Here is a 12,091-nt window from a genome sequence, read left to right as displayed (position 1 = left end):
ATCTCACAAGAATAAAACATCCCCTCTCCCTCTCTCTTCTGGCACACACAGAGCTAAATTCGCAGTCTGCAACCCCTCAGCTTTTACCTGCATATTCTGCAGCTTAATGAATTGACTCTTTTAAAGTGCTTAGAGAGAGGAAAGGTGTTTTAAAAGCACAAAAGAGCCATTAATATCAGATGCCAAGCCGTAACAAAGAACAACTGTGCTGCTGGTGCTTTCTTGATTAGTCAGGGCACCCCAGGTTGCATTATCTCCTTTGCAACTGTGACAGAAACGTGATACCAGCCCCTCTTTGGAAAAGTAACTTTTATTTTGTTGAAGCTGTATGTTTCCAAGGATAGAGTAAAGCTCAGAAACCATAAATCATGCCCAGATAAGAATAATCTCAAACAATCGTTAGTTTGTAGCAGGATGTTGCTTGTTCTGTGGTAATTGCGCAGCGTTCGAGGCAGATTTCCCATCACCTGCTCAGACACGCAGCACAGAAGAAAAATGCCCCGTGCCAGTTGCAGTTCTTAGTGTTTGAAATCTGAGCATGTTAAGACAATTTTAATAATACTGTTCCACATCTGCCCAAATCCTACAGTGCTGCAGCCCCTTAGATTTCAAGGACTGCCCCCCTGCCGTCAGAAGACACAGTTGCAGCACGAAGACCTGCTGGCCTGTCCCGAGCTAGGCTGGGTAGCGATGGTGATGGAGAGGTGGCAACACAGACCTCCCGAGGTGCCTCAGCTTCGCTGCCTCTCAGCACATGAACTCCCGCATCACTGCGACTGGGGAGTGCACTGGAGATGCTGGTGGAGCTGGGATGTGGGGGCAGCTGGGTTAAGGTGTGGGGAAGCTGCTCGGGGTGCAGGACCCCCAAGAAGTGCATCGCCGGCCTCTGCGCAGCGCTGCACAGCTAAGATGGGTCAGAGATAAGGCCACGCAGAAGGCACGAGACAGGCAGCTGTGGGGGGCAGCTACCTCCTCCCCAACGCTTGGGCTGTACTTGAGAGCTGCTGCCACCACATGTGCCTTCAGAGGCTGCTGGGGACCCTGGGTCCACCAGGCTGGTGCCCCTGTCACCCCACCCTGGCATCTCCTGGGACCTGAGCTGGCTGCTTTCCTGCCACATAGCCCGAGAGGAATGCTGGGGTTGGGACAGGGTCTCATGAAGGAGCGGGAAACCAGCTCCACCTCTGGCTCTGCAGCAAGGAAGGCATGTTCGAGTAGGCAGAGATGCAAAGTTTGGTTTGGAGAGCATCCGCAGGCTGCTGTCTGCCTGCTGGGAGCAGCGACCTCGACCTTGCCCCTTGCACCTGAAATCACCGAACCAACAGCTCCAAGGCGAAGGAGGGACTTGTAAAACACAGCTGACTTCACCCAACTATACCCATATTGGCACACGAAAGCTGCCTTTCCTTTTGAACAGAGCCAGCGCTGCTTGTGGGCGGCCCTTCTTTCTCCACAAATGAGCCGTGGCCCGCAAAGGGTGAGACAAGGAATCATCCTCTCTCCCCACTCATCCCACTGCCTCCCCACTTCATCCCCATCGTTGGCATCCCCAATGATGCCGTTAGCATCATTGCCAAACGGGGTGCCACCTGGTCAGGGTGTGCCGGTCCAGGACATGCACGCACAGCTGGTTGCATTGAATGCAGCCCCTGAGCTAAGGAAACAACCTTCTGTCGCTGCCACGAACCAGCCGAATCTCCTTTACCCTCTGAATCCGTCCGCCCCCAGCTCAGCCTTGCCACAGGCAGCGTGAGGCAGAGAGGCAAAGCTGCCATGTTGAGTAACTGGGCTTTCTTCAACCCAGGACTGGCCACCACCACCAACACAGCACTGCTGGGTCCCCCGTGGGGACGGCAGCACCAGCTTGCTGACCCCTGGGACACCCTATGGGATGCTATGGCAGATCAGGGGTCCACAACCAACCTGGCGCTGGGGGGAGGGACAGAGGTGGGGGTGAAGGGAAGGATCCGTGTACGTAGGCCTCCCAAGTGCCTCTTGGAGTCCAGCCAGAGCAAATGCTGCCGAGACCGAGAGCCTCCCTCCTGCAGGCAGCTGCACCAAGAGATCCAAAGCCCCTCGTTGAACCAAGCCCCGGGGAAGGGCAGCACCCCTGTGCCCTCCTCCAGCAGCGGTGGGTGTCCCTGTGCCCCTCATCCGGCTGCAAACCCCTGACGGTCCCCTGCAAAGCCCCCGTGTGCGCCCCAGCTCCAGTGTCCCAGATGTGGGGTTCCTGGCTCACACTAGCAGGGAGAAGGGATGAAGAGTGAGCAGAGAGGACGAGTGGTGCAGAAGAGGGGTTGGGTTCCCCTCCAACATAAACGTGTCTGCTTGTGCATGGGCTCACCAGGTAGGTATTTACACAGCAAAATGAGTGCTGCACCCCAGATCCCCCTCCTGCCTCTCCTCCCACCTGACAGTCCATAGTCCCCACAGGAGACAGAGGCAACACAACCGCTTTTTCCCTCCTCCAAGTTTCCAAAATTGGCTAAGGAGGGGAAATGCCCAGCAAAAGGCTTTGCTGTTAGGGCTCAGGTTGAGCTTGGCCATACTGGTTCCTGCAGCTGCGACAGCCACATGGACCTCTCTTCCTCTCATGGGTGGCAGAGGCCTCTTCCAGGAGTGCTGCCAGGACCTCCAAGTGCAAGTAACTCACCACGAGTATCCTATTCCCTCTGCCTTTTCTCTCCCGATTGCAGGACTACCTTCCTTGATGTCCCTCAGGCCAGCTTCACTCCCAGCACAGCACTGAGGGGACCCACCTGCCCTGCCCAGGGCTGGCTCCTGCCCCGCTCCAACACTGCCTCTGGGTAGGGGCTATGAAAACACCAGATCACCCCGTGCAAAAGCAGCAAACCCCCCCCGTGCTTCCCATGCATCTCCTCTCCCACGTCTCCTTTCTATAAGGATGTCCCTGCCGCCAACCCGGACTGGTGGGAAGGGCAGAGCTGCTTTTCTTTTGCCCTAGAGGGAAACCCAGGAGGATCATTTTTCCCCCGCGAGGTGTGCTTTCAAAACAGGCCTCAGAAGGACGGCTGTGGTGTTACCCGTCGCCAGCCTGGGCATCATCTCGCAGAGACCTCAGGCACATAAATACCTCTGCATGTTTGAGGAGCTGTCAGCTCTCAAGGGAGGCAGGGCAAGCTGGCAGCTGATTCAAAGCCAAAAGCATGACTCCCGGGTGCTGCCGGGCTTCAGAGAAGGCTCAAGGGCTTCAGTGCTGAGACATTCAGGGGCTTAGACCTTCAGGGAACACCACATCTGGAAGCTTCAGGGCTTAGACCTTCAGTGGTCACCAGAGAGCAAGGAAGGGTTGGGGGAAGATGACCTTGGTATGGCTAAGGGAAAATGTTTTCCCACCATATGAAAGAACCGGCAGCGGGTCTTTCCTCACAGCAAGATCTACGTGATTTCAGCTGCCTGGAAAGGCCTGAGGACTACGAGATACACCCGGTCGCATTCCCTCCACCAGTGGGACCTTGGTGCAATGAGCAGTGCAACCAACAGCAGGACCTTGCCCCTATCCTGCCCTGCTCCCTGCTGTTTCCCAGCCCCAAATCCTTGCACCCTCGCCTCCTTCTCCTTTCTCCAGGTCCCAGAAAATCCTCCATAACTAAAATCCTCCACTGACCACCACCACCTCCGTGGCAGGGATGGGCTTCTGCAGAGCTCACTGTCAGCACGTAGGTCTCAGTGTTATCATAGCTGGAAAGAAATAACCTCGTACCACATTTAGCATGCATCTCCCAGAGGAAGCATCTTGACATCCGCAAATCACACAAACTTAGTGGCCTGCACCAATAAAACCCGAACACTTTACAACAGACAGAACTTGAGTTACAATGATGGTGGCCCCCAGTGACGTTACCTCAGCCCTCCCTTTTACTCCCCAGTCAGTTCATTATTATTAATGTCACTACAATAAATACCAGCAAAAAATTGACAGCGTTTGGCCACATATCTTAAAGCATTGCGCCACTCCTCCTTCACTCCGTGTCTTTGCAGCCTTGGTTCCCATCCCTGTCAGTCATCAGAGGAGCCTTTAGGGACAAATCGTTTGACTATGTGACCCGCCAGGTAATAAAAGCCATGCAGAAGTGCGGCTGTGGCATCAATGACAAGCGAGAAGGTGCCCCCGATCCCGGTGGCCATGTCTTTGAGGACAGAGGGAATGGCACAGATAGAGTGGTAAGGGAAAGCAGCGAGGTGAAGGACAAACCCCACGGGGATGCGCAGGATCCTGTAGGTGAGGGACGCCACATCTTGGACAATTTGCAGGAAGCCCAGGAAGATGTTGATGATGACCCTCCCCACATCATAGGGGATGCTGATGAGCACCATGCTGATGGCTTTAAGGTAGGACACCACCCCGTTCCACAGGCTGTAGACTCCATCCAGAACTGTACTACCAACTCGCTTGATAACAAGCCACAGAAAATAAAACACAAATTTCACCAGCTCCACAAACACGTAGATGAGGAGTTCCAGAAGTTTGATGAAAGGAGTAGCAATGATGCCAGCCACTCTTCTCACCAAGCCACTGTCTTTGGCCATCTGGTTGTCACTTGTTCCTACTTGCTCTCCAGAGCGGATCTGACTGACAGCTTGCAGTATTGCTTCTGTTTTGTCCTGGCTTTGGTTGTCTTCCCCACAGCTGCCCTTGAACAAGTGAACTCCTGCTAGAAGCTGCTTCTCCAGCTCTCCCACCGTGAGGTCTGCCAAGCTGTTTTCATCATTCATTTTTTTCACTAGTCCCAGGGACCATCCCTCCGGAGCATCACAGCAGGCTGCCAGCCAGAGGGTGTCTGGCACTGACACCTTGCCTTTAACTCGGACGCTGGAAGGAATTGCACCTGCAAGGAGATACAGATGATCCTTCTTGGAGCAGTGAGGGACCAGAGCTTCCTCCACTACCCTCTCAATGTCTCTGTGCCAGCTTTTGCTCAGAGACGGGTTCAGAGGGACGGCATTTGTGAGCGTGTAAGTGGCCATCTGGAAATCCTCCTCATTGAGCAAGCTGGGATTGAGCAGCCCTCTCCCATAACCAGAGCCCACGTAGTCTGAGGTCAGGGCTTGATTTGCACCAAGGTTGGCCACAGTGCCAATGATATCAGCTTCATGCACCATCTCATGCAGGTCATTTTCTGGATCGTCTATCTGAAATAGTAGAGAGAAGAGTTACTGGATGCAATTTGCCTTCCTAGAAAGCAACGTGTAAAATGGGCCTTGAAGTATATTTTCCATTATGACTGCTGCTACACGCTGTGCCTCAGACCATATCCTGCGCTCCCTCCTTATTCTTCTTGCAGCGCTTCAGAAGAGTGTATGCTCTACTTAGCTGCCCTGCCAAACACATTGGTTTAGGCTGCAAGGGATGCTTGCAGCTCTCTAGTCTGGTCCGCAGCACAACACAGCCTCCAGAATCTCACCAGCCACCCTGCCCCAAGCCTCTAACTTGTGCTTTTTTTTCTGGAGGAGATTTTTAAGACCAATAGATGGCTTGATTTAGGGCCATGTTCTCACCTCCTACGGTGGTGGTACCTCCAGTTCATTTAAGCACCTACCATGGCACCTTCAGTCCCTCTGAACTATCAAATCCAAGCCATGAAGAAAAAAACCCATGGTATATAAGACACCTAGAGAAGGCATTTACCTCTCACCACTGATTGTGTAAGAAGCCAGAATGAAGCCAGGCACCATGGCAGGTGACCTGAACTTCCCTGCCCTGAACACAGACATGGCAGTGAGCTCCTAGGGCTCTCTCAGGGCTTGTCATTAGTAGTCTGAACCTCATGCCATTAACAGTCTGAACCTCATCCTTAAAGACCACTCAGCTCCTGCCATAACATGGGTGAGGATGCTATCACTGCAGGTCCTCGATGGAATCTGCTACCTGCTTGTGTCTGCCATTCCCATGCTGCGGAGCCAGAGGTAGCAATTGCTGCAGTGGGAATTCATCCTGGAGTCATGCACAGAGCCATGCACGGGGAGGTAACGAGCAGTGGGAGCAGGAGCACTAAACGCCAGGGCGTGCTCACATCTTTCTCGGGTGGCCGCAGCTCTGTCTGCTCTTTAGTCACTCCTATTGACACTGCCTGCAGCTGCTCCGGGGGGGTGTGCCAGATTGTCATTTTCTTCCCCGAATTAGGGGGTGAGCGTGTTGGTAGAAGCTCGGGGGTGGCAGACGGTCTCTGGCAGTCGCTGCCTCCTGTAGTCTCTGTTTCAGAGGCTGTAGCCCTCAGCTCCCAGCACTGTGCTGGCCCAATTAAACCTGCTGTCTTTGCTCCTGGCTTATAGACTGTTTACTGCACTATATAATATGTACTTTGGAGACCTCTATGGCAGACAGTTCATAGTCTACCTTGAATCACTCCCCAGTCATCCTTCCTCATCCCTCAGCCATCCTGCAATGCACTTGGACAGATGTCCAACTACGTCCTTGCAACCTTACCCAGAGTTTGCATCCTCTTAGTGCTGCATCACCTCCTCACAGCTCTGCGCCAGACTATGCTGAGAGTCAGGGTGGAAGGGCCAGCACCAGTGAGTGTCAGCAGCTATCCATCACCCTCACCATAGGAACTGAGCTCTGGCTGGCCTCCTGCATCAGCCAAGCCCCTGTGGTCCAGGTTCAGGGCTCCCTCTGCACCAAGGCTGGTCACAGTGCCCACACTGGCCACTGCAGAGGGCTGCATTACCCCCATCTCCTGCTAAGGAGGTTTCTTGCACTTGTTCTGAAGCATCTGATGCTTATTGCTTCAGGATTGGAAGGATCACAGCGAGTCCTGTGTGCTGATGCACAAGTCGTAGCTTTTTCTAAATACACCACTTAAAAAAGACTTATCCTGCACTGCTTCTGCCTTATTCTGCTCCTCTTGCTCAGACACCTCAAACTCATGAGCTGCAGCTGGCTGATGAGGCCAGACATTTTGCTTTCCACAAAGTCACTGTCCCTTCCTGTCCCCCCAACTCATTCTCCCTGTTCTGATGAGATGACGGTGTTGTGCCATGGGACAAGGAATGCCCCTGATCTGTTTAATCCCACAGTACAGGTGAGGGGGGAGCGGGCACAGGTCCAAGGCTGTGCCTGGGAACTGCCCTCCATGCTATGGCCCTTTTGAGCCTGACACCCTTGCAGAGACACTCATCCCCTCTCGCTCCCATGGCAGTGCTGCCGTACCACAAGGACGCATAGACCCAAGACAGGTCAGCTCTGCCTCCTGGCAGAGATTCCCAGTCTACATGAAGCAGACGGTATAAACTTAATTTTCTCTGCTTATGAGCTGATGCATGCAAACCTTGAGGTGCCTATCAAGAAAATATGTCTCCGGTTACCTGTTCAGCTGCAGGCTTTTGCACATACTATTGGGATTGTTTAGGTGCAATTAAAAAAGAACATGACAAAAATGCGGGCGTGTGCTGTTCATGCGTAAGTCTCTGACATCACTGAGTTATGCTTATAATAATTCTTATTATGGTTTGTAATAACTCATGTAACTGAGGTTTTCATGCCTCCTCCAGCTCAGCCCCAAAGGCAAGCTGCCTCCAGCACTGTATCTAATCTGCATTGCAAGATACCTTTCCTCACTGCTTCAAAAAGCTTTTGGTTTGTGTCACCACCAAAGCATATCTGCATGCATGGAGTCAGCCATCAAGCCACCTGTCCAAATAACCTGAAATAGCTAAGGGCAAGATCCAAGCAGACAGGTAAACACCTCATTCATAGGATAGGGATTTAAAAATAAATTATGCATCTGAACACCCGTATGGATGTGAGCACCTAACAATATTGATGTGTTTCATAAAGTGGGGGTTGCAATTTCACAGACAGGGCAGAGGCAGAGGGGTATTAAAAGTACGGTAACACACAGCTATTAAAGCAGGCAGCTTCCATCAAGTTTGGTCATTTAACAGTGTAGGACACTGTTACCTCCCACCTTCCCCACCCCACCATTCCAGGAGAACTTCAGCATCCTACTCCCCTTGCTATTTCCTCAGGCATACTTATGCCTTTGATTGCAGTGGAGATGCTTCATCTACCCTTAGTACAGGTCCCAGGGAGGAGGCACAGTGCATGTTACGCCAAGGTTTCTGTTGTAGGACATTCACATGAGCGGCTCTAGAAGTACCTGTTTCTCTTGACTGTCCACCAAGAGAGGTGGCAAGAGCAGCTCAGAGGTAGCTCTAGCTGGGTGATGCAAATCCCACCTTGGTCATCTGGCTGGTGGTAGTCATCAACCAAATGAAAACACAAGGTGATTCATCCAGCCTCTCATACGTTAGGACAGAAAAAGTGACTCCAGAGTTTTCCGTCTCTCTCTAAGCTATAGAAAGAGTCAAAAACATAGGTTTTCAGACAATCAAAATGAGATGAGCTGAAAGCCACCTAAGTGACTTGCTCTTAACCTCTAGGAAATCTGTGGCAGAGCAGATTTTCAGACCCAAGCCTGGGGGAGTCCCACCAGTACCCTGCTCATCAGCCTACCCTGCCTGCTCTCTAATTTTTCACTAATTGCTGAATTAATTTGCTGCTTCCAGCTGCCAATCACCAGTGGGTGGCACTGACATTCCTCGCACTTCTCACCCAATTACTGCCTCTGTGCTGCTTTTGGCATTTTTCTCTCAGGCAGACATTCCTGAGGAGGTAGGCATGCAGGGAGTGAGACGATGCCCTCACCACTTACATCATTACCCAAAAAAAAGCATGTGACAACCCTGAGGCCCTCACCAGACTGCAGAGAGCGTTTTCATAGTGATTTCTTTCTGCTTGCTGTCTCTCTGCATCTCCATGTGCATGCACACAGGTGTAAGCACATGCCACTGTGCAGCTGAGCCTGCTCATACCCGGCTATCCCTGTCTTGGCAAAGAAACTATCCAGAAAATAGGCAATATAACCTCATGGGGCTATGCGGCAGAGCAGGTGTTGCTAAGGGTTCCCTTCAGCGGCCGCCTGACCTTTCCTAACCATCTGACCTAGCCTTGATAGTGTTACCAAAAGACTTAGACAATTCGATGAAGAGCAGGCCCCTTTGTGTAAACTTTGTACAGATAGAGCGAGCAGGCTTGCATACCAGAGATGAGCAAGTCCGCGTACCAAGGACAAGTAGGCCTGCATACCAGAGATGAGCAAACCTGTGTACCAAGGACAAGTAGGCCTACATATCGAAGATAAGTAAGTCTGTGAACCAAGGACAAGTAAGCCTGCATACCAAAGGATAATATGTGCCAAAAGGGCATGATATTCCTCCCTATCAGTATTGATATACTGTTGTGCACCCTGATTCTGCTGAGTTACAAAACAGACTGAGTTACGATTTTCCTAAAGAACCGCCAGACCCTTGTATAAAGGTAGTTTCATAACGTATTAGCATATGCGTTAAGTAGGTAGACACTTTTCGGAGATTATATGAATATTCGTTTCTTTCATGTATATAATGAGTGTGCTTTTGTTCTTCAGTGTGCATGTTAGGAGAAAGAATCCCCCATGCACCCAGCGCTGCAATAAATCAATATGTCGGCTTTCTAAACTATCATTTGGTTTGGAGAGTCTTCCTGGTTACGATTTTCGGTAACAATAGGAACACACATAGTGGGTGTGAAATCTCTTCCCCACTTTCTCCTCCCAGATCTGGCATGGCAGTGTCTGAGAGGGGTGTACTTGCTTATTTCTTGAGTTATAGGAACTTTTTGTAGTCCTGATTTCTTCTCCTTACAGATTCTTCAGACAATTTTTTTTTCTAGTGGTTTTCTGTCTCAGACTGAGGTTCCTCCAGTGAACCACAGAGCTGCTACCTCCCACCTCTGAGAAATCCGCATTTCAGCAATGGGTGAAGGGGACCCATTAGTGTAAACTAAGAATGGACCCACAGTAACCCATGGGGATGCTCTGGAGAAGCCAGGGCAACTAAAGGTAGCGCCTGGCCAATTATTTCTGGGGCTGTGGTACCGTTTGGAGGCAGGGGACACAAGGTTTGGGGGTCTGGAGGGCTGGCAGGGACGATGACAAGGTGAGGCGTGAAGAGAGATGGAGCGGGGAGGGCAGGGGAGCCAGATGGAGGGACGTGCTGGAGAACCGAAGCTGCTGTGGAGGGACTGCCCGCTGCTCCATGGCAGGAACAGCTTTCAAACCTGCCTGGGCAGGTCTGGTGAGTCAGATCATGAGGAGCAGGAGGAGATATGGTGGCTAGAAGCGACGAAGGGCCATCAGCAGCTGAGGCAAATGGGAAAGGATCTCATCTCTGCAGCTTCCATGGCACTGACAGCAGATGCTCACTCGCCTAGGTCCTCTTTGTGCTTTAAAAACTCATCACCCTTCCTCAGCTCCGTAATGGCAGTCTGCAAAAAGCTTCCCTCTGTTTTAAAAGGGCAAGCAGACACCTCCCACAGCCATCTGTGAAGTGGAAGGACAGCAGATCAAAAGGCCCTTGGGAACTCCTGCAACTCAAAACCCTGCACAGAGAGGAGGGAGACAGTCCAAGGTGAAGACAGGGACGTAGGATCTCCTGTCTTCACTGCCTGTGACCTCGTGGTCTTAGTATCTCATCATCCCACACAATGAAAACGAGCATGGCAGCCACTCTCTTGAGACAGGGGTGAGCTTTGATTCTGGCTATGTCCAGCACCCAAGGGCCCTGCTCCCAACATGCTGCTCTGATACTGCAGCCATTCCTGCCCTGACGAAGCACCCTTGCATGCTGCCAATCTTTGCTGAGCTCAATAGATGGGGGTAGCTTGATGTTTGCTACAAAATTCCCCATGATCACTGCTGAAAAACCTGAAACATGGCAAAAAGAAAGAGAGGTAAAGCATACTTGTTCTCTTAGAGCACCAGCAATTTTTTAAGGATTTCCTTTAAATTTAACAGCCTGAAGGACTTGCTTAAACATGCTAAGTGTCAGGGGAAACAAAAACCACTGAGGCTCTGGCGAAATTCATTTTCTACTGCACACCTCTGACCTGACTGAAGCCTGCACGCTCCAGGACACGGCAACTCATTTCCCTACCCGGAGTCTGCAACACAAGGACACAACAAAAAGCTGTGGCATCAACGTGATGAACTGCAAATGGATGTTTTATCCCTGTGCAGCAAAGCTGAAGGACTCTTATCAACACTGTGATCACACTGGCAACAGAACAAACTTCAGCTTGACAATGTGATGTTTAACCCTGCTACCCACCGGCAGTGCTCCCTGCCCATGATAGCTGGCTAGGCAGGACAGACACATCAGCTGGTGCCAAAGATGACTTTCCTCTCCCCTGGCATTGCACATTGCACACAGCAGCCTCCCAGCTTTCATTATAAGCCCCGTGGGACAAGGAACTATTTGTTTGCTCAGTTCCAAGCACAAAAATAAGTTCTACTTGTGTTAAATTAATATGGAAAGAAGTTCAACAAACAGAGCTCCTGCCTCCTTTGCAAAATCCTAGCTCCAGCTTCACCCCAGAGGAAACGTTCTCCAGGAATATTTGCTTTACAGCGAAGGAAAAGCTGACCTACCTGCGGTTCGACCAGCCAGTTCTCCTCCTTGTTTTGGGCTGGCTTTGTATACTTAAAAGCTGAATAAAGAGGGATTTTGTCCTTAGTACTGTAGAGGGTTGCAAAGCGTGGCTCTTTGTTGTACTGCTGACAGATTTTCACGTGGAACGGCTCCGTAAATCCTTCGGGTGGGACTTGTCCAGGGAAGAACACGTTACACTCAGCAAAACCAGTTTCATCCTCTCCAACAACTCTGCCCTGGGAAAAGCCTGGGAAAACTGAGATGCAAAGCAAAAATACAATTGACGTCTTCATGGTCCACTCCCTGGAGCTGAGGGAAGCCCCGTCTGCCTCCGCTGGGTACGGCAAAGGACCTGTGCTCTGAGTCCATGCAGCAGCGAAGCCAGAAAGCGTCTGGAATTCGGGTGTAGCGTGCGAGGGAAATGAAATACGAAACCACAGCCGATCCCTTCGGGGAGCCAGCGCTTTCTGCAGGCAGCACGTTGTGAAACTGAACGTGCGCCAGGCTGCGCTGACACACGCTGCGGACACCAACTGCCCGCAGGAGATAATGCCAAGCAACCTGAAAACATCAGGGCTTGTTGGGAAGAGGAGGAGGG

The 12,091-nt window shown here is 51.4% G+C and overlaps 1 protein-coding gene across 1 annotated transcript; it reads right to left on the bottom strand.

Annotated features, from left to right (window-relative positions):
- Positions 1 to 3,219: 3,219 nt before the first annotated feature.
- Positions 3,220 to 11,801, bottom strand: ENDOD1 (endonuclease domain containing 1). Its single transcript, XM_050910298.1, has 2 exons — positions 11,493 to 11,801; positions 3,220 to 5,154 (listed from the first exon to the last, which is right to left on the bottom strand). The coding sequence occupies exons 1-2, from the start codon at positions 11,784 to 11,786 to the stop codon at positions 4,021 to 4,023; spliced, it is 1,428 nt and encodes a 475-aa protein (XP_050766255.1). The 5' UTR covers positions 11,787 to 11,801; the 3' UTR covers positions 3,220 to 4,020.
- Positions 11,802 to 12,091: the final 290 nt, after the last annotated feature.

The sequence above is a fragment of the Gymnogyps californianus genome, chromosome 1 (assembly GCF_018139145.2).
Source record: "Gymnogyps californianus isolate 813 chromosome 1, ASM1813914v2, whole genome shotgun sequence".
NCBI classification, from domain to species: Eukaryota; Metazoa; Chordata; class Aves; order Accipitriformes; family Cathartidae; genus Gymnogyps; species Gymnogyps californianus.
Note: the sequence above shows the minus strand (reverse complement) of the source record. Positions and strands in the feature narration are given on the sequence as shown.

Coding starts and splice junctions, on each gene's coding strand:
- ENDOD1 (XM_050910298.1), bottom strand. CDS start 11,786: ATGAAGACGTCAATTGTATTTTTGCTTTGCATCTCAGTTTTCCCAGGC. Junction 5,155..11,492: donor ACTGGCTGGTCGAACCGCAG/GTAGGTCAGCTT, acceptor CTACTATTTCAG/ATAGACGATCCAGAAAATGA.